At 38.6% G+C, this 23,037-nt stretch overlaps 1 protein-coding gene across 1 annotated transcript; it reads right to left on the bottom strand.

Moving 5' to 3' along the window:
* Nucleotides 1-16,015: 16,015 nt before the first annotated feature.
* Nucleotides 16,016-16,630, bottom strand: LOC308430868 (putative methyl-CpG-binding domain protein 3-like 3; the record flags this gene model as incomplete). Its single annotated transcript, XM_080930147.1, has 1 exon — nt 16,016-16,630. One exon carries the CDS (start codon nt 16,628-16,630, stop codon nt 16,016-16,018), a length of 615 nt encoding a protein of 204 aa, XP_080786273.1.
* Between the last annotated feature and the right edge of the window lie 6,407 nt (nt 16,631-23,037).

The raw sequence follows: 23,037 nt of genomic DNA, 5'->3' as shown, positions 1-23,037 counted from the left end.
TGAGTTTCCTGAAGGACCCTCCATGGTTGCAGACTCCATCCTACAGGTTCCACCAGAGATGCAGACAAGACTTGAATTGCTGAAAATGGTAGTGTCTGTCTCACCTAATCCTCCTTTTATATAGAAAGGAGAGAGATTGGATCTCTGCTAGTTTAAAGATCACCTACAGAACTAATTCAAGTACATCCAAAACAGTTCCATAGAGAAACCCTGTCTTCAAAAAGAAAAGCCAAAACCAAAACAAACAAAAACAATACAAAACAAGAAAATGGTCTATAAGGAATAATTTAATATTCTGATCTATGTATACAGATCAAAGATAGGACTAATCTACTCAGCGTACACATTAATGTTATATTAACAAATGTCATCCAGTTTTTCTCTATGGATCAACATCTCTAAATAAATTCTGAGAAATAGAAATAAATGTTTCTATATAGATACATTTCATACATTTTTTAAGGGAGGTCATCCTATGGAGCCCAGGCTGTCCTGGAACTCATAGGAACTCCTGCTCCTGTCATCTCACACCAGAATTAAAGGTGTGCAAGCCCACACGCAAGCCATCAGGTTCGTGCAGGCTAAAAGTAGAGAAATGCTTTTATCAGGGTTGGGTGTGGTGGTATACTCCTTTAATCCCAGCATTCTGGACAGAGACTGGCAGATCTCGGAGTTAATCAGCCAGAGCTACATAGTGAGACCCTTTCTCAAACAGGAAAAATTAAAGAAATAAATACTTACCAATAAAATATTTGAAACATACTCTATGCTTTATAGAAATAACATATAGAAGTGTTAATGGAATACATAGCTATTAAAAGAGAAATTGTTACTTTGTCTATTGAAATTTTATGTTATTTTGTATAAATCATGCTCAGATCACTTATCAGCCCCTTGGTTAACTTTGCCTTCATCCACCATAGGATTATACACATATTTGGTTGTTCGGACAGTTTCTCTGTAACCTTGGCTGTCCTGAAACTCCCTCTGTAGACCAGGCCGACCTCAACTCTGCCTGCCTCTGCCTCCTGGGTACTGTGAATAAACGTGTGTACCACCACTGCCCAGCTAGAAGTGCACATTATTAATCTACTTTTAACTACATAAACATGGTGTAGGTACATACAGGTCTAGGTTCTTACCCTAATAATTAAGTCATTAATCTTTTTTATACATGCTAACACAAACATTTTAAAGACCCATATCTAATGTTATATCTTAGGAAAATTTGATTCTATTTTTGATCCTTCTAAATTCCTGAATTAATATTATTATATTATTATATTATTATTTTATTAAATTATTATATTATTATATTATTATAAATCTTAATTCTAATATAACGTAATTACAAAAAAAAAAAAACACTTTTATGCCTTCATGAAATACCATTCACTTATACCCCTTTTTAAATTTGTTCTGTCCTATTTTTGATAGAGAGTCTCAGTCTGTACTATGATTTGGGAAAATCATATACATCCACCAGCCTCAAAAAGCAAGGTGGGGAGGAGAAGGTTTGTTTGGCTTCAACTCCCTTATCACAACCCATCCTTGGAGCAAATCAAGACAGGAAGTAAAGCTGGGGAGAAGCTGGAGGCAGGAACTGACTCAGAGACCATGAAAAGGGTTGCTTGCTGGCTTGTTTTCCAAGGCTTGCTCAGCCTGGTTTCTTACAAAAACAGGGATCACCTGCCTTGAGATGACACCACCCACAAGTCAATCCTCCCCTATTGATCACTGAAAATGCCTTACAGCTGGATGTCATTGAGGCATTTTCTCAGCTGTGAATCCTTCTTTTCAGATGATAAGCCCATGACCAAAGGTGCCTAATGACCACAAATGCAAAGAGAAATAGAAATTAAATGTATGATATGACTTCCACACTAGCCAATTATGTTAAAGGCCATACTAACTTTCCAAAAAGATGCTTGCTCAATCACCCCCTGCTTGATGCTTACTATTGAGTCTTGCCCCTGTAGACATTTGGAACTTCCCATCACCAAAACCGTCCTGCATGATAGTGCTGCCCTGTTTCACTGAGGGGCCCATCTAGCTCAAATAAAAATGCACTATTGTGATTACATTATATTGGAATTTTGGGGAAGATCACTAACATTTCCCTGGAACTTTACCATATCCAGTGACACAAATAAATACCAGACCAGTAAACCAAAAAAGGGGGGAATATCTGCACAATAAAACAGAATAGGAATCATTTAACACTACTGATTAATAACTCTCAATATTAATTGTCTCAATTCCTCAATAAAAAGTCATCAACCAGAAAATTCAACTAGAAACAGAATTCATTTGTCTGCTGCATTCAAGTGCTTACTACCATTATAGGCAGTTATTATGTTACTGTAAAAGAACAAAAATTAGATTCCAGGCAAATGGACTCGATGCTAAGCAGGCATAGCTGTTTTAATAGTGGACAAACTAGAATTTAAACCAAAGCAATCAAAAGAGGCAGAGAAGGAAACTACATACTCAAGCAGAAGAGGAGGTAAAGAGTAGGAGGGAAACAGATGACTAGATGCAAACAGTTTTTTCCAGCCACAGCATAACTGCTGCACATTTGAATTCACAGGAACTGGAACAGCATATACAAGCTTTCCACAGGTTCAAGTCAAATGCAGTTCTGTTTAGGTTTCCTAGAGTCACAGAACACAGGGAATGTCTTTCTATATTGAGGAAAAGTAAAGAATTATTATTATTACTTACAGTCTGTAGTCCAATTTCCCAATAACTGTCAACTGTGATTTGGAATCTAGTAGTTGTTCAGTCCCACGAGGCCAGTTGTTTCAGAAGGTCTTCTGTAGAAGCAGGTTCCAAACCAGGTGCTGGCAAGTCCGTGCAAGTGGCGAATAAGAGTGAACCTCCTGTATTCCAGTGTCCTTATATAGGTCTCCAGCAGAAGGTGGGGAATAGATTAAAGGTGGGTGACACCTTGCCTGGCTCTAGGACTTGTTTTGTCCCAAACTAACCTTGAACTCAGAGAGCTCTTTGCCTTAATCTCCTGGATTAAAGGCCTGTGCTATCTTACTTGGATCTAAGCTTTTCAGAGCCACTGTGCCTCAACATCTATCTCAAAGCCAAGATTGAAATCAGAAAGTAGTGTCTTCCAGGCTCAAAATCTGGATCACAAGAGAGCCCCTCCAGGTCTGGATTGTAGTTCGTTCAGATTTAGTCAGGTATACAACCAAGAATATCCAATACAGGTCCTAACACTGATAAGAGCAACTGCACACAGGCTGCCATCGCAACCAAGAAGCTGTCTCCAGTTGACATCTGCTTGGAGAGGAAAAATTAATTCTCTTTAGTAGAGTTTCACTGGGTATATAAACCAATCTGAAGCCTAGGGAGGCCCCATGACCAGCAGTAGGTTGCCAAAACAAAAGGGAATAAAGATATTTTTACTCAATAGTATATTTACAGATTTATTTATTTATTTATTTATTTATTTTGTGTCTCCTATTTGTTTCCTTGGATATGTTTTGTCTTGCTGCCTTGAATACAGTTTCCAATTTTGTGTTTTTATAGCTTTTGCGTGTTTGTGTTTTTGTATGCATGGACATGGGAGTTCTTCATATTGTTTGAATTATTTTATGTCCTTTTGTTTTTTATAGATAAAGACAGGGAGTAAGAGAGGTAAAAGGCTGGGGCAGGGGATGGCTCATTGGTTAAGAGCACTGACTGCTCTTACAGAGGTCCTGAGTTCAATTCCCAGGAACTCATGGTGGCACACAACCATCTGTTATAGAATCCATGTCCTCTTCTGTTGTGTCTGAAAAGAGCAACCGCATTCTCATATTAATAAAATATATCTTTTACAAACAGAGAGAAAAATAGAAATTAAGGAGTTGTGTGGGTGGGAGGTGGGAAGGTAGGGAAGACTGGGAAGAAGTTGGGGGATAGGAAACTATGATAGCATATAATGTATGAAAAGTATTTTCAATAAAAAACAGAAAGATGTTATAATGAAAATCATGTGTTTACAACATGTAAAATGTTAGAAATATTGAAATAAAGTCTATAAGGACACAAAAAACTGAAACCTATTATTATATTTATTAAGGTGTTTATTATATTAATAAGCAATCTGAAGCTAGGTATGCTGTTGAATGGCCTTAATTCCACCACTGTACAGGCTGAGGCTGGAGAACCACAACACTGAAGAATGTCTGAACTTCAACATAAACTGAAAGACAGTCTGGACCTTGCATTACAAATGTTTTTGAATGTTAAAGCAATTAATTATGAGATGAGTGGATAAAATTAGTTATTCCAAGTGACTGTGTGCACATTGGACCTTAATCTGAAATGTCTGTGAAATGCAACCTGATTGTAACTCATGTGGGCAAGTAGAGGTTGTGCATTGACACCATATATTGTAAAACATAAATACCCAAACCCTCATTTTACAGATGGGAAAATGATTTTTTTTCCCATTTAGAACATGGGTGATTCACTGGACACTAGAACCCAACTCTTCTACTTTGCTGTATACAAGAGATGTTTAAACCAATGAAGGCCTGAAACAGTTGCATTGCATTAGGTGGGCATATGGATTTGCTGCCAGCATTTAGTCTCTTTGACTTCAGATTATGAAAACTTCCTTTTATGTGGCTGTTATTTGTATCTCTGTGCAAGATGTAAGTAAATTTGTAGAGATGCCCATCTTGAGTCCTGACTCTTCCAATAATGGCTTGTGTTTTCTTGAGACCATGTTTTACTAAGAAGCTTCTTTCTTTAGTTAGAATAAGTATATGAATTAAATCATATGTTTTACATTTGTTTGTTGAGACATTGTCCCTGGACTTTAATCTGTCCTCTAAGTTGTTAGATATCACTTTAAATTTCTCTATTCTTCCATTGCCACCTAAGAAATAGGGAAACAAAGGCCTGCAGTTTCAGAAGCCCAGCGCCTCTTTCTCAGACTGCTTTCTGCAGCTCAAGATGTAAGTTCTCAGCTACATCACCACCATACTTGCCTGCCTACTGCCATGGTTTCTGCCATAACTATAATGGACTAAATTCAGAATTAAAACTTCCTGTAAGTTGTTTTGTTTTTTTTTTTTTTTTTTTTTTTTTTTTTTTTTTTTTTTTTTTTTTTGGTCACGGTGTCTTTTCATAGGAATAGACTGACTAAGGCATCTCAGCCCATGTCTATAAATATGTCATGAGAAGGGACTGTTAGATTAAAGGACAGGATTAAAAAGTAATAATAAGAAGGAAAAATAACCCAAAAATTCTATAAGAGGATAGAAAATCTCAGCTATTTAAAGAAAAAAAAAACATTTAAAATACAGGTATGTAGGTTTAATAGCAGATGGGAAATACAGGGACTGTGTTTATGAAACCTGGTTTTCAGGTAGGGTTGAGGAACATCAATAAACCTCAGGGTCTTGAGGGTTTGTTGGCAGCCAGTGACCTGAGTTCTATCCATCAGTCTTTTCTTTCCCTATAGAGTTCTGCCTGGTGGATCATGTGCTGTTATCCACCCCATGACTATGAGTGCCTTTTCAGTAGAACTGACATGGGTCAGGAACTGGGTGTATGGCTCAAAGTCCTACACCTCACCTAAGACACAATGTTAGGAAATTATATTCCTATTACTAGAAAAGAGTAAGTCCCTGGGAGGTTAAAAGTAGTTACCAAGGACAGTCTAACTCTTGCTAAACTAAAAGCAAACGGCAGTGGCTGTTCTCCAACAAGGTTCCAGTAGTGAGGGACTAGAAGTTAGATTCCCTGAGAGGCAGACAGAAAGGGCCATGACTAGGTAGTAATGAGGGCAAGCTTCCAAGATGTCTAGATTTTATTCCCCTCAGACTTATGTTTGACAGCATGAAAGTAAGGCCTGATGCACTTTTCTCCTTCCAATAGCAATCCATCCCTGTCCCTGCTACTGCCATTGCGGACCATCCAGAGGAACATAGACTAGGCAATGTTTTTTCAGGGACCCTTATCTCATGACACCAGCCTGGAGGGAAGACTCAACACCACCACTTCTAGTTAGAACACAGGCCTGGGATACATTGTGTGCCTGTGTTCTCTCCCAACACTTTCTCTGAAAAAGATGGGGCGGCTCACTTTTGCTTCCCAGATTTTTCCAGAGAACTGAGGGTAGCGCTTGCCAGAGGAGCCACCATGGTTACAAGTCTGGAGGCTCCTGACCACCTCACCTCTACTCTCTTCGAACAGTTAAGTGCCGCCATTTTCCTTGCTTCTTTCTTTGGGGAAAAGGTTTTACAATATTTCAGATTAAAGACACAGCTCCAGGTAGCACACATCCCATTTTCACTTAGCCCTTCTCTTCACCACAGGTAGGCTTTGCATCCCCAGCAAATGTAAAAAAAGGAGTCTCTGTGTTTGAACTAGGCAGAATTGACCTGCCTGCTAGGAAACCATTTTATGATTCCAGGATACATTTTTTGTTATTGAATTATAAGAAGGTCACCAACATGTTCTGTAACCATAGGAAAGGACTGGTACACAGTGTCATTTATGTGCCTGAGGAATTCTTTTCAGACTACTTGACTCCTGTGAATATAAAATTATTGGGTTCAGCTAAAAAGATAGATTCAGGACAAGCTAATATGAAACAAAGGTGTTGTTTATTGAGAAACGTTTTAATATAGATTTTAAGCACAAGAGGTACAAGAAATGAGCCATGGTACACACCAGAGAAGGGATGTTAAATTGCCAAAGAAGGATAACAGGGTATGCTTTTCCTTATTAACTTTGTTGAGACACTGTCTCCATCTGTGACCACAAGTGGCATGGAACACATACTGTAGACCGGTCTGGCCTTGAACTCATAGAGATCTGCCTATCTCTGCCTCCTCATTGTTGGGATTGCAGGTGTGTGCAAAAGAGTTTTTAAGGAAGTACAGAGAAGTGTGTGTGGGCTTCTCAAGGGAATTCAATTGTGCATTCATATTACTAATTATAAATTCTCTTTAGGTGACTCTCAAGTTATATCTCAAACCATTGCTAAGAAACTGTCCTCCCATTCTTTCTGTCCTTTTCAATTTTTTCTGAGAGTGTTTTTGGGATTCTATAAACCCTATCTCACAGTTTTATGGCAACACCCAGGTATACCCCACCCCATAGTTACCAGGAAACAACCAGGTATGCTTTGCCCCAGTTACATGACTCTATAAAGGGGGCTGCTTGCTCCCCCATCTTGCTCTTTTGCCCTTTGTCCCTTTGTCTATCCTCTCCCCATTCTTGTCCCCCCTTCACATGATCATGGCTGGCCTCTACTTCTCTATTCCTCTCCTCTTCCCTTTCTCTCCCCCAGCCTCTCTCAGCCACCACTATCTTCTTAAGTCCTCTCCCTATGCCCTGAACAAAGTCTATTCTGTACTATACAGTCATGTGGCTGGTACCTCAGGAATGTGACCCCAACATGGTACCCCCAGAGGCATCTCCCTTGCTCCCTTTCCCCCATGCCTCACTGCACCTCCATAGAGCATCCCCCCCCCACACTCTCTCTTCATATTTTTCATAACATTGGTGCTGAAACCCAGGACATACTTTTTCTATTTAAGAATCCCATGAAGTCTGATGGCTAATTTTGGTTGTCATTTGACCACATCTGAAATTAATCAAAACCAAAGCATTTGGGCACAACTATGATTGATTATTCTTGCATTTTTGTTAGTTTGTTTTTATTTTTCAAGACAAGGTTTCTCCATGTAGTCCTGAATGCTCTTCAACTTACTATGTAGTCCAGGCTAGCCTTGAAGTCAGAGACAATGCATGTTCTGCCTTTTGAGTGCTGGGTTGAAAGGTGGAAGTCCACCACCTCCCAGAAATTGATTTCTTGATGGGATCATATGAGGTTGTAAGACCAACCCTAAATCTAACTGCATCCTACCTTTTAGTAGCATCATCATAAAAAGACACTGAAAAAAGCCTTTGCTTTTTCCTAACTCTCATTCTTTTTCTCACTCTCACTGACAACTTCATTTATTCACCTTTGGAGGCATTTTTTACCTCCTGCTAGATACTAAGATACCAAATCTCTTAAGGTCTGACTCTATTTAAAAGAATTTAAACTCAAGCAAATTAACAGGCTGGTACCTAGCATCAATTTCCAAGTTACCCCCAACAAAACCTGAGGCTACATTTTTTAGGCTACACCCAATAGGACCAGCCCTTCCAGGTTAATCTCTCCCAAGGAATCCAGCATTTCCAGGTTAATCCCCAACAAGCCTGCCCCCTGCCCAACAACACCAATGCAGAGGGCAACAGAGGTTAAGTTTGGGTTTTACTCCCAGCAGCAGCCAATTATGCTAAAAGTTGTAGTAGTTCTTTAATCAGATGCTTGCCAGGATACAAATGCTCACTCCCTTTTGCCTCTTTCCATAAAACCTTACCTGACAGATATTCATGGCTCCTCTCCATCAAAACCAGCCTACATGTTGGTGATGAGCAGAGCCTAAACTACTCCTTGAAGAAAAGCCCCGGTGTGAATGCCTTGGATATGCTCCTGTCTGGTCTTATGAGTTTCATTAACACTGCCTTGGGACTATAAGACAATTTCATAATACCTGTGAATACTGAAGATCAACTGAGGCATTCCTATTCCCTGAACCACAACTTTTTCCTTGTGCAGACAGCTACTGTTGGCTTAGCCAGAATACAGAGTGTAATTCACGATAATTAATGATAATTAATCCCTTTTTATGCCAGACATAGCAGCATCTTCCTTTAATCTAGCACTTTTGAAGCAGAGTCAGCTCTATTTCTGAGTCTGAGGCCAGCCTTGTCTACAGTATGAATTTTAAGACAACCAGAGCTACACCGGAAAAAAAAAAAAAAAAAAAAAAAAAAAAAAAAAAAAAAAAAAAAAAAGGATAAATGAAACAAAAAAAAAAAACTTCTGTTAAAAAACGAAATGAATAAATATATATAACATTTAGAAATATTTTTTGATTATCCTATCATTTCTCTTCCTCTAAAGAATGCTAACACTGAGGGGCTTACTGTTTGGAAGCTAGTCTTGTTCTTGTTCTGCAGACCAAGCTGATTTCAATTTTAAAGAAATTCACCTGTTTCTGCTTCCTGGGTTCCTGAATTAAAAGCCTGTGCTACCAGACTGGGATCTATTCTGTCTTTTTTGAAACTGAAATTGGAGGGTGGTTCTGGAAGTTCCTTGCCTGGGAATTCATTAAGGTTAAATAAAACCAGTGATTACTATGCTCACCCAAGTAGTTAGGACTTCCAATTATTGCTGTACCAACCCTTTTTAAGGATGTTACTTTTGCTCACCATTTATTGGACACTAACCATTTAAATAGGTGCTACAGTCAACCATCTGACAAGAATAGTATGGGTCTGAATTGGTACATTATCAGTGACCATTTCTATAAATTTGGCTATCATTTACCAGATCTAAAAATTGCTAAACCATCTTCAACTTTTTCCAATCTTTGAAGTACAGATAATATAAATCTTTTGGAAGATAGTAACTTTTAGACAAATTTTCCCTATATTTTACAGAAATATCTGCGATAGGTTGTAGGAGTCTCATATATTTTTTCATCTATTTCAGTATTTCAGAAATTTTCTTATCCAGATTTGTGATCTAGACCACTTAAAATGAAGGTGGTGACTGAGTAGACCATTTAGGGGCCATAAAGTACAAACAGTAATAATATTATCAGCAAGTATTGGTAAGACCAGAAAAAGATAAGTCCTCTAAGGAAAGAGTTAAATGTCATTCCCTTTTAATGTCTTATGACCATGTGATGTGACAACTTACTCTATTTCTGTCTGCTCTTTTCTCTAAGATTTTGGTTCTTAGAAACATAAAGTTAACATCAATTGAGAAATAGAACATCCTTTGTCAATATAGAATGTTCTATTACATATACATATAATATATTAGTACCTTAAATTTTTTGTTATAATCTTCATCAATTACACTAGGAATGGAAATACCTCCCCTTTAATTTAGACTACCTTTCCCCAAGTTAATCTATCTCCCTGTCCCTGGGACACTGGATCCCCAAACTCCTATAGACCAGGACATTTTTATAATCTTTTTGCAGGAGTGCTAGCTTCCCACTATTAATGGAAGCTGCTTTACACTGTCTTAGTGCTTACCATAATGCTTAAGCAAAGGCATTACTTTTATGTTGCTATGTTAGAACTGTGATACTCTTGTTCTTATTATCAGTAATCTTACTTAGCCAGAAATTTTTGAAACAAAATTGGGGATGAAATACAGGTGTGGCTTACTATTATAACTGGATTGGTGCATGGGTAAGAAGACTACTAACTAGGCCTGTGCTGAAAAGACCTTCCTGGGATCACAGAAGTTGGAATGCATGAGAATTGAACAGTAAAGGAAAGAAAATAAGGTAGAAATGATGGAAGATATCCTTCAGGTCTGATTCTTAATGTAGAAGAAGTATGTATTATCCTTCTGATGGGCGCCTTCCTTGTTTCCTCAGAAAACTGTATCTCAACTGCTACAATTAGAGAAGACTTTTTAAAAAAAGGAGGTAGAGCACCGTCGATGCTTGGCGGGTGAGGCTGTTGTATAGATTAAATCATTAATCTAGGGAGAAAAAAAGAGAAACTGATGTAACACGATTATTCCTTCTTCCTTGAGTTGGAAGCTATATAATGTGAGAGAAATATATATATATATATATATATATATATATATATATATATGCTTATTTATATAAATATATATGTTAAATACTCAGTCCCACACAGGATGACTCAATAGTCACTGGCGGTAAGGGGATAGTTGGGCTTTCACTAACAACCTCATGAACATCAAGGATAAGGAATAATGGATAAAGAACAAAGCAGGTTCAGAAAGCATAGTAAGAACACTTCCTATGTAGGCCTATTCTCCAGAACACACCATAAAAGCAAACTGATACACCCTTCCTCAGAATTCTCTGACCTTTACCCATGTACACTCACACAGTGCATTGTACACACTCTATTTTTTTTATTTTAATTTAGAAAAATAAATCTTAAAAATTTAAAGAACAAGTCTTTAGGATCTCCATTTGTATCCTGCAAGTAAGGCTGTCCCACAGCCCTCCATACCCAAATCCCACCCAGAGGGAGCTGGTCTCCCAAAAGAGCTTTCATTTTTAAGCCCCAGTTAAGATCACCACTTTCCCTCCAACAACTTTTCAGAGAGGAGCACACAGGACACAGGAACACCAGAGCAGCCCAGGACAGAAACCTCCTGGTCTTTATCCTGTTCAACAGCCCTTCTTACCCAAGTCCTGTTTGGACAGAGCTGGTCTCCTAAGAGTGCTGACAAACCTAAGACAGAGGCTCACAGGCCCACAGGAAGGACAAGCTCCAGTCAGAGACAAGTAACAACTAGAGACAACCAGGTGGCAAGAGGCAAGCACAGGAAACTAAGCAACAGAAACCAAGGCTCCTTGGCATCATCAGAACCCAGTTCTTCTACCACAAGACCTGGATACATCAAACATAACAGAAAAGAAAGATTCTGATTTAAAATCACACCTCATGATGATGATAAAGGACTTTAAGAGGAACATTAATAACTCCCTTAAAGAAATACAGTAGAACACAGGAAAACAGGAAGAAGCCATTGAAGAGGAAACACAAAAATCCCTTAAAATTTCTTACAGGAAAACCACCAAAAGGATGAAGAAGCTTCTGGTTTCTGCCTGCTCCCAGAGTTGACCCTGTGCTGCAACTCTCTATATCCAGACTCTGCTGGGAGAGAGCTGGTCCCCAAGAAATCCTAAAACATCTGAGAGCACAGGTAAGACAACCACTTCTCTCAGGAACTGAGGAGCAGTCTGGGACAGGGTGCTTCCAGTTTCTACCCACACCCAGAGCTGACCCAGTACCAGTGAACTCTATACACAGACACACACTCCCCCTCCCCTACAGAGGTGGTATCACAGAAGTGCTGACACATCTGACAGCACAGGTGAGAACATCACCTCTGCTCAAATTCCTGACCAAAGAGAAAACCATCCAGAACCCATGCGACACAAGAACTGAGGAGCAGTATGGGCTAGGACCCTTCAGGTTTTGCTTGCACCTGGAGCTGACCCAGTACCAGAACACTCGGTACCCACCCTGCTGGAAGAGAGCTGGTCCACCAGAAGTGCTGACACACCTGATAACACAGGTGGGTCAAGCCACTGTCAGAATCAGAAATAGCTAACACCAGAGATAAGCAGATGGCAAGAGGCAAGTCCAAGAACCTAAGTAAAATAAACCAAGGCCACTTGGCATCATCAGAACCCAGTTTCCTCACCACAGAAAGCACTGCATACCCCAACACACCAGAAAAGCAAGATTTTGATTTAAAATCACAACTCATGATGATGTTAGAGGACTTTAAGAAGGTTATAAATAAATCCCATAAAGAAATACGGAACATAGGTAAACAAGTACAAGCTTTTAAAGAGGAGACACAAAAATAATCCAAACAGCTGAAGGAATTGAACAAAACCATCCAGGATCTAAAAATGGAAATAGAAACAATAAAGCAATCACAAAGGGAGGTAACCTAAAGATAGAAAACTTAGGAAAGAGATCTTGAGTTATAGACCCAAAAATCACCCACAGAATACAAGACATAGAAGAGAGAATATCAGGAGCAGAATTTACCATAGAAAACATTGTCACAACAGTCAAAGAAAATGCAAAATGCAAAAAGCTTCTAAACCAAACCATACAGAAACCCAAGAACTTGGACAGGATAGACTCTGTTTCCCAAATGAAAGTGCTGATTGCATTTTATCTTATTGGTGGAAACTTAGCTTCATTATCTGATTCAGTTGCCTAACTGATGGAAAAATAAGTGTATGTGTGTGTGGGGGCGGGGGGGAGTTGTTCAGGAAACAATAGAATCATAGTTCTTGGGGAACTTACAACTTTTAGTAGGGGGAAAAACTAATTACTTTTGATAAACAGAAAAAACAGATGTTCTTACAAGTTGTTGTGAGAGCCCAAATATGGAAACTACTGAAAGATTGAATTGCAATAGGTGTGGAGATAAAGAAGCTGCCTGGGTTTGTGGCCACCCTGTGAGGCAGCAGCTACTAGGATCTAACTGACTGCCACCAAGACAGATGGAAAACTCAGTCTTGCTGTGTCTGTCATCTGAATGGGAGTTCATATTCTTTACTAGGAACCCTACCTTCTGTACTGCTTTGAGTTGCCCAAGTACCAACACTTCTACCTGAATCCTATGAGTTGTTTCCACCTGTGGTTTGTGTGTAAAGTGGTGATGGGGGCCACCATTGCCAGAAAATTCAAGGGCTAGCCTAAATCTCTTCGTTATGTCACACAATAAGAAACTAATGGGACTACAGAGAATCTTTGCTAGCCTGGATATCTTTTATTATACAAAGTATCTTTTACTTTTTACTTGACTGCAGAGAATGAAGCTTCTTATATTCTTGTGATCCAAAAGTATGAACTTTAAGATTTTTTTCCTAAGTTTGATGATGATAAACAAGTATAACAATCATGTCCTGAGGTTTTCTTTTTTTTTTTTTTTCTTTTTTTTTTTAAATTTTTTGAAATGGGTACCATAGAAATTACACAATTCTGAAGAGATGCAATTTTTAATGTGTTCTTCAGATGCAATTCTTTTTTAAATTTGAAGTTACAACAATGTGACAGAAGCTCTAGGAGAATTCCTTCAGTTTGGGAGGGCACGATTTCTTTCCCTTCCAGGTTTATGTGAGTAGGGTTTCTTATAACAAGTCAGCTTTTGTGCTAGGAATCAGAAAGGAAAGGGTTAGATAAGTCTAAATTTATCCTTTGTTCTATCAGTGGATTTGACTAACGACTGATACAAGAGGAAAAGAGAGGACCAACAATCCCACAGCAGATACCTAAAGAGTTTAAACCGCTATTGATTAGAGATGGAGTAATCCCCACTCACAGCCCATAGAACTGGTAAGAAACTATGCATAAGCGCTCCTTCAGAACCTGTGATAAGTGCAAGGCATAGTTATTTCTTCCTATTAAGATTTTGAATGCATTCATGCATTAAGCCTTTGATTACAACACTGTCTCCAGGATCTAGTGAACTTTAGAAATGAATGCTTGGGCAACCAAGAACTGTTTCAGAAGTTTGTTTTTGTTTTGTTTTGTTTTCTTCTACCAAAATTTCTTATGTCTCAATATCTAATCAAGTTAGCTGAGAATACCTATTAAAGTACATCTGCATGGCTATTTTCCTTTCCTGGTTAGTCAAACTCTCATCATTACTCTTTCCTGTTCAGTTAGAGTCTAATTAAAATAATTATTAAATTTTATTAATTATCAATAATTACATTAAAAATTCATTTATATCTGGGAAGATAGTTTAAAAAGTGGGGATATAGGCAGGGGCCTTGACATCAAGGTGTGGCACTGAAAATGTCTTCTTGGATACTTAAGTCTCAAAGACATGTATTGTATATGCATGTAGACTTTATAAATACATAGAATAATAAATATGAGGACCTAAAAGTAGAAGTATAAATGAGTGAAGGAAAAAGATTTGTAAGACAGGAAGGATAGTGTAGTAGTGGGATAGAGGGAAATATGGAGATTTTAGGACAGAAAGGATAGTGTGATGGGGGGGAGAGGTAAGTATGTCCAATGGTATTATTGAGTTTTGGAGCTAGTGATTCTCTGTGAAGAAGCTCTTTCTCTTCTAGGACCAGCTCCTTAGATCATATTGGCTTTAAAGTCACTGGAATCTTCCTGCCGCAGCTGGGATCAAAGGTGTGTGCTACCATACCCAGCTGAGTTATGGTTTTGCATGCAAATAACCTTATGGAACTTTATATAATAAAAAATGAATTTACTTAAAAATTGGCTATAGGACATGGAGGTGTAGCTCCAGAGAGAGGGATAGTATAGACGAATAGATAGAAGACAGGTATTACAGCAATCTATTAATACTATCTTTATGTCATTAAATTACCATCACCTAAAATATTCTCATTGTATTTAAAATGGAAACCATTATTGAATTTAGAACTGCAACACAGAGTTCTACAAAATCAAAGAAGTACCAAGACAGTCATATGAAAAGGTGCAGCACATGGCTCACTGTTCATTAATTTAAGTGTTAACAATTTAAATACTTAGTATAAAACACTAAATAACCCCGAAGGCTAGGTTATTCCTGTAGACAGAAGTAAATAAAAATAATTACTATTAGGTATGGAATTCTTGCTTGAAATCATAACAATCAAGTGATACCAGGTAGATCAAATTCAAGACCTACTTGGCTCACATAAAGAGACTCCAATCATCACCAAATTTAAAAAACAAAAACAAAAACAAAAAAACCATTGTAATCTAAACTCTAATATAAGTGCATCAACTTGTTAAATAGTACACATAGCTGAACAGAGGTGAGTAGCATCCCTGTTGAACTTTTCTCCCTTCTCAGGCCTGAGGCAACCAGAGGTCCAGTTTAAACCTAAACACCTAGCAAGTAGCAGTCCCAAGGCAGAAAACAACAGAAATTAAAATTCAAGGCCAGAGGCCACAAGACCTGCTAAGCTTAAGTTAAGCTTTGGTAACTAAAAATGTAGCAGCTAAGTACATAAACTCTGTTCATCTAAATTCTATAAAATAAGGCATTTCCTTTGCTCCATGAAAATGCTGACCATATTCCAGAGACCTACCATGGATCACAACTGACAAAAAGGATGATTTCAAAATAAATTTATTACAGAACATTTCTACCCAACTGGGAACACCATTATTTAAGAAAATACTGCTTACATTTTTTTTTTTTGCCTTTTCAAAATCTTAAAATAGATTGAGTTTGTTATTTAAAGACATACAAGTAAAGCTGGGTGATGGTGGCACTTGCATTTAAACTCAACACTATGGAGGCAGAGGCAGCGTTCCAGGACAATCAGGGTCATATCTGGAAACAGTGTGTTTAAAAAAAACAAAGAAAACAACAAATAAGTTCCTTCAAGGACTCACAGAGGCCTCAACACCTGTTTTCCAGTCATGTTTATTCCCTCATATTCACTGCCTGCTTGGCCAGCCTATCTGCCTCCAAGGCCTCTGCCAGTCTTTTCCTGGCTCTCTTCACCTTCCTAGTCTGTCTCCGGATGTCGGCAGTAGTTACATTTTGTGTGGAGTGAGATGGTAACAGGTGAAGAGGCACTGGCAACGTTACCCCTTGACTGGAGAAAGATGCTGGCAACCGAAGAGCCACTTGTTCAGTGTTTTCCGAGCATGGGGGCTGGACAGAGGTGACTTCTCCAGGAGTGAGCTGATCCTTGACATCACTTTGGTTGTTGGCTTCATTCTGCATTCGCAGTGCAATTCTTTCTACAGGGTTTGCAAGCTCCAATGGACATGATAGATCCCCTTTACTGTCTCCAACTTGTTTCTGTACTCTTTTCAGTGCACAGAGCTGCTGGGGCTTCTTCAGATTCACTTCCTCTCCCGTGTACCTGGTTTGATTCTCAGGATATTTTGTTATTATGGTCACAGGCTGTGGGAAGATGCAACTGGTCAACCTCACAGGATCCCTGGCAGTAACACGGAGTCTGGGTTTGGCCTTCACCTTGCTCTTGGCTACCTCAATCTTCCTTTTAGTCTGGAATTTGTTGGGTATCATACTTCTTGTGAATCTTCCCTTTGAAAGCAAAGTTGAAGTTTAAACACAGGATGAAATTTACTAATGATTATGGTGATTAATTAATTTATTTATTTATTTATTTATTTATGTATTTATTTATTTATTTATTTATTAGTTTATGGATCTTCTACCATCATTTTCTTTGAATAAATAATCCTCCAATCCCAGCATGAGCTAGCTCCCCAGAAATGCTGCAAAAAACACTCTAGTTCCCAGACTTTTAGGACATCTAGTTCATGTGACTATCAAGGATAGGAAGTTGAGGGTCGCTATCAAAAAAGTTACAGATTCCCTCCATCTTTCTTTAAAAATGCTACTCTTTTCTTTCTTATGTTTACTGTGTGCTGATGCTCCAAGCCTATCATATATCTCAGTGACACACTGACATCACTAGTGCTCAAGCACACTATTTAAGTTTGAGAGAGAATAGTAATTAAATGTTCATACAAAAACAAATGTCATCCAATAACAGAGCGAGCCTAGAAGTTAACAGCTATCCACAAGACATCAATTATGTCAAGTACAAATATGCACTAAATTATGGAGGTTTACATACAAAGAAAAAGGACAAGGGTGAACATTCCACAGTAATGTGAATTAAGTACTCACTATGGAAGGCTGGCTTGAAACTGAGTTTCCTGAAGGACCCTCCATGGTTGCAGACTCCATCCTAAAGGCTCCACCAGAGATGCAGACAAGGCTTGAATTGCTGGAAATGGTAGTGTCTGTCTCACCTAATCCTCCTTTTATATAGAAAGGAGAGAGATTGGATCTCTGTGAGTTTAAAGATCACCTACAGAACTAATTCAAGTACATCCAAAACTGTTCTAGAGAAATGCTGTCTTCAAAAAGAAAAGCCAAAACCAAACCAAACCAAAGCAAAACAAAACAAATCAAGAAAATGGTCTATAAGGAATAATTTAATATTCTGATCTATGTATACAGATCAAAGACAGGACTAATCTACTCAGCATACACATTAATGTTATATTAACAAATGTCATCCAGTTTTTCTCTATGCTTCAACATCTCTAAATAAATTCTGAGAAATAGAAATAAATGTTTCTATATAGATAGAATTTCATACATTTTTTAAGGCAGGTCATCCTATGGAGCCCAGGCTGTCCTGGAACTCACAGGAACTCCTGCTCCTGTCATCTCACACCAGAATTAAAGGTGTGCAAGCCCACACGCAAGCCATCAGGTTCGTGCAGGCTAAAAGTAGAGAAATGCTTTTATCAGGGTTGGGTGTGGTGGTATACTCCTTTAATCCCAGCATTCTGGACAGAGACTGGCAGATCTCGGAGTTAATCAGCCCAAGCTACATTGAGACCCATTCTCAAACAGAAAAAAATTAAAGAAATAAATGCTTACCAATAAAATATTTGAAACATACTCTATGCTTTATAGAAATAACATATAGAAGTGTTAATGGAATGCATAGGTATTAAAAGAGAAATTGATATTCTGTATATTGAAATTTCATGTTATTCCTTATAAATCATGCTCAGATCACTTATCAGCCCCTTGTTTAACTTTGCCTTCATCCACCATAGGATTATACACATATTTGGTTGTTCAGACAGTTTCTCTGTAACCCTGGCTGTCCTGAAACTCACTCTGTAGACCAGGCCGACCTCAACTCAGAGATCTGCCTGCCTCTGCCTCCTGGGTACTGTGAATAAACATGTGTATCACCACTGCCCAGCTAGAAGTGCACATTATTAATCTACTTTTATCTACATAAACATGGTGTAGGTACATACAGGTCTAGGTTCTTACCCTAATAATTAAGTCATTAATCTTTTTTATACATGCTAACACAAACATTTTAAAGACCCATATCTAATGTTATATCTTAGGAAAATGTGATTCTATTTTTGATCCTTCTTCATTCCTGAATTTATATTATTATAAATCTTAATTCTAATATAACTTAATTTTTAAAAAAAACACTTTTATGCCTTCGTAAAATAACATTCACTTATACCACTTTTTCAATTTTTTCTGTTCTATTTTTGATAGAGGATCTCAGTCTGTACTATGATTTGGAAAATATAGACATCCACCTTCCTGCAGCTGCTGAGTTAACAGTGTATTCTATTGAGCCCAGATTCATTTATACCTTTCAATATATAATATTTCAGTTTCTCATCATAGTCTTGCACTTTTGCTTTGGATCAATGTCATGTCTCTATCCTTGGACTATGCCCCCAGGGCTTTCACAATAACTTTTGAAAGAGGGCTTTACTAAATTGCCCATATTGGCCTTGAATTCATTCTATACTCCGAGAAAACTTGAACTTTTAAGATTTCCTTGTATTTTTCTTATAAGTGACTGAGATCATTCTGTCTCTATTTTACTGGTGCTGGGATTAAGGTATTCAAGACATGTATCCCAACACATTTTGTATAGGATAAAATTAGAAAATATTCTTATGTTCATCAAGGACAAGTGTTAAGAAAGTAACTAGGATCAATTCCACTAGGAATTATTTTTATTTAATTTTCAAATTCATTCCTCATTTTATCTTGCAGTTCTGGGGATCAATTTTGAGGTCACACATTTGGAAGGACTTCCCCATGCCTTTGAGCATGAGATACAGCCATGATATTTTTCCTGTTCCAAAACAATGGGAACAAAATGATTCAGGGTTTCCTCTATTACATCATAGGAACTAGACTCAGAAAAGCTGTGAAGAAGAATTTAAAAAAAAAATTTGAACAGCAAAAGAACAGATTCTGAAAATGTGGCATTACATTTCAAACTTCATACAGCAAGAATTTACATAACACAGCTAATGTAATATTAGGAAACCTCTCACACACAGTGGGGACAGCTGTATTTCTCTTTTCTTGTCTTTCAGACTGGAGGAGGATCTTTCTTCAGTCTGGACTTTGCCTTCTCTCCACTCCTGCTTCATTCACACTAATGATGACACGTACTCTAAAGCTTCAGCTGAGAGACTTTAGAGGGGAATCGCCTCTTATTAGGGGCACTGGAATAGGAGAACTGTACTCTTAGTTAGATACTAATAAATACAAAATCACTGCTTATAATAGTGAAAAATACTTCATTGTAAACACTTCTTTTAATGGCATGTTTTTCTTAGAACAGCTAAGATGTTGGAGGTGGGGGTAATTTGCATCCCTAACAGTCATTAAACCTTTAGTGTTACCACAGCTGCCTTGATTTAACAACTAGTTCCCAGAGCAATCAGTCTGACTGCTCAGAGGCTTTGAACAGTCTTCAGATATTCTGAGTTCTGCATTAGCACATTGACTGAACTTCCAAAGACCCTACAACCTATTTCACTGAGGTCAGATGGGAGCACTTCCTGGACCACAGATGGAATGCCTGTAACTGCTACAATCACAATGTTTTGATTTCAGAAGAGGCTGTGCCAGGCTTGCTGAAAACTCTGCCCTTTCTTCACTTAAACATCTGCTATGTTTGGAGCAAATACCTCTGTGGTTACCCTCTTCTGGTTCTGTAAGATATTCAGCTGAAATTACACCTTAGCTGGGACCCTTTCCTGTATTACTCTACGGTATTTCATCATTCTCGCAAAAGTCTTTTCCTGTATGCTTCACCTTCGCCAGCCCTAGCTCTAATCGGGCATCTCGTTAGCTCGACTAGCTTCGCCAATCCAGAGCTCCGAGATGGCTCTCTAGCCAGAATCACCCATGGCCAGCTCTGACAGTGTCTGCTCCAGTCTACCGCAACTCCATCAAATAGCCAGCTTGTGTTTTTCTTGAGAACAGTGCCCTTTCCTCCTTGTCTGCTCCTCTGCCTCTGTACTGTCTCTTTCGCCCTACTTTAACACCAAGAATTGAAACACCAGACAGTTTTAACTCTTTAAAACCAGCCAGACAGTACAACTGCTGGGTGAAACACATACTGTCCCAACTTTCTTGGCCTCCTCGGGCTGTGGAGACCTTAATATATTGGTGTCTCAAGCACCATCTCTGATACTGGGAAGTGCTTGCTGGCAGGAACCTGATAGGGGGCTTGCCTCCTTACTCTGCCAGAGTCATGCAGCTGAGCATGCTAATAATCAGACTAAGCACCTGGAACCCGAGTAAGGGTGCTGGGAGGTGGGGGGAGGGCGACTGAAGGAGTGGCCTCATGGTTAGAACAACATTGTCAACTAACCAAATTCTCCACAAGGCGTTTAACTTATTTTCACATAAACTGATAAAGAAGGGCTTGAAGAATCAGAGATGCCTCCAAAGCCCAAATGAATCTGTCTTAGTGTTTCTGTTGATGTGACAAAGCACCAAGATCAAAAAGCAAGTTGGGGAAGAGAAGGTTTGTTTGGCTTCAACTCCCATATCACAATCCATCCTTCCAGCAAATCAAGACAGGAAGTAAAGCTGGGGAGGAGCTGGAGGCAGGAACTGACACAGAGACCTTGAAAAGGGTTGCTTGCTGGCTTGTTTTCCAAGGCTTGCTCAGCCTGGTTTCTTACAAAAACAGGGATCACCTGCCTTGAGATGACACCACCCACAAGTCAATCCTCTCCTATTGATCACTGAAAATGCCTTACAGCTGGATGTCATTGAGGCATTTTCTCAGCTGTGAATCCTTCTTTTCAGATGATAAGCCCATGACCTAAGGTGCCTAATGACCACAAATGCAAAGAGAAATAGAAATTAAATGTATGATATGACTTCCGCACTAGCCAATTATGTTAAAGGCCATACTAACTTTCCAAAAAGATGCTTGCTCAATCACCCCCTGCTTGATGCTTACTATTGAGTCTTGCCACTGTAGACATTTGGAACTTCCCATCACCAAAACCGTCCTGCATGATAGTGCTGCCCTGTTTCACTGAGGGGCCCATCTAGTTCAAATAAAAAGGCACTACTGTGATTACATTATATTGGAATTTTGGGGAAGATCACTAACATTTCCCTGGAACTTTACCATATCCAGTGACACAAATAAATACCAGACCAGTAAACCAAAAAAGGGGGGAATATCTGCACAATAAAACAGAATAGGAATCATTTAACACTACTGATTAATAACTCTCAATATTAATTGTCTCAATTCCACAATAAAAAGTCATCAACCAGAAAATTCAACTAGAAACAGAATTCATTTGTCTGCTGCATTCAAGTGCTTACTACCATTATAGGCAGTTATTATGTTACGGTCAAAGGACAAAAATTAGATTCCAGGCAAATGGACTCAAGGATAAGCAGGTATAGCTGTTTTAATAGTGGACAAACTAGACTTTAAACCAAAAGCAATCAAAAGAGGCAGAGAAGGAAACTACATACTCATGCAGAAGAGGAGGTAAAGAGTAAGAGGGAAACAGATGACTAGATGCAAACAGTTTTTTCCAGCCACAGCATAACTGCTGCACATTTGAATTCACAGGAACTGGAACAGCATATACAAGCTTTCCACAGGTTCAAGTCAAATGCAGTTCTGTTTAGAGGTTTCCTAGAGTCACAGAACACAGGGAATGTCTTTCTATATTGAGGAAAAGTAAAGAATTATTATTATTACTTACAGTCTGTAGTCCAATTTCCCAATAACTGTCAACTGTGATTTGGAATCTAGTAGTTGTTCAGTCCCACGAGGCCAGTTGTTTCAGAAGGTCTTCTGTAGAAGCAGGTTCCAAACCAGGTGCTGGCAAGTCCGTGCAAGTGGCGAATAAGAGTGAACCTTCTGTATTCCAGTGTCCTTATATAGGTCTCCAGCAGAAGGTGGGGAACAGATTAAAGGTGGGTGACACCTTGCCTGGCTCTAGAACAGGTTTTGTCACAAATTGACCTTGAACTCAGAGAGCTCTTTGCCTTAATCTCCTGGATTAAAGGCCTGTGCTATCTTGCCTGGATCTAAGCTTTTCAGAGCCACTGTGCCTCAACATCTATCTCAAAGCCAAGATTGAAATCAGAAAGTAGTGTCTTCCAGGCTCAAAATCTGGATCACAAGAGAGCCCCTCCAGGTCTGGATTGTAGTTCGTTCAGATTTAGTCAGGTATACAACCAAGAATATCCAATACAGGTCCTAACACTGATAAGAGCAACTGCACACAGGCTGCCATCCCAAACAAGAAACTGTCTCCAGTTGACATCTGCTTGGAGAGGAAAAATTAATTCTCTCCAGTAGAGTTTCACTGGGTATATAAACCAATCTGAAGCCTAGGGAGGCCCCATAACCAGCAGTAGGTGGCCAAAACAAAAGGGAATAAAGATATTTTTACTCAATAGTATATTTACAGATTTATTTATTTATTTATTTATTTATTTTTGTGTCTCCTATTTGTTTCCTTGGATATTTTTTGTCTTGCTGCCTTGAATACACTTTCCAATTTTGTGTTTTTATGGATTTTGTGTGTGTGTGTGTTTTTGTGTGCATGGACATGGGA

Source organism: Micromys minutus, assembly GCF_963924665.1.
Source record: "Micromys minutus genome assembly, chromosome: 16".
Classification (NCBI taxonomy): domain Eukaryota; kingdom Metazoa; phylum Chordata; class Mammalia; order Rodentia; family Muridae; genus Micromys; species Micromys minutus.
The sequence above is the reverse complement of the archived record's forward strand: the minus strand, read 5'-3'. Positions and strand labels throughout refer to the sequence as shown.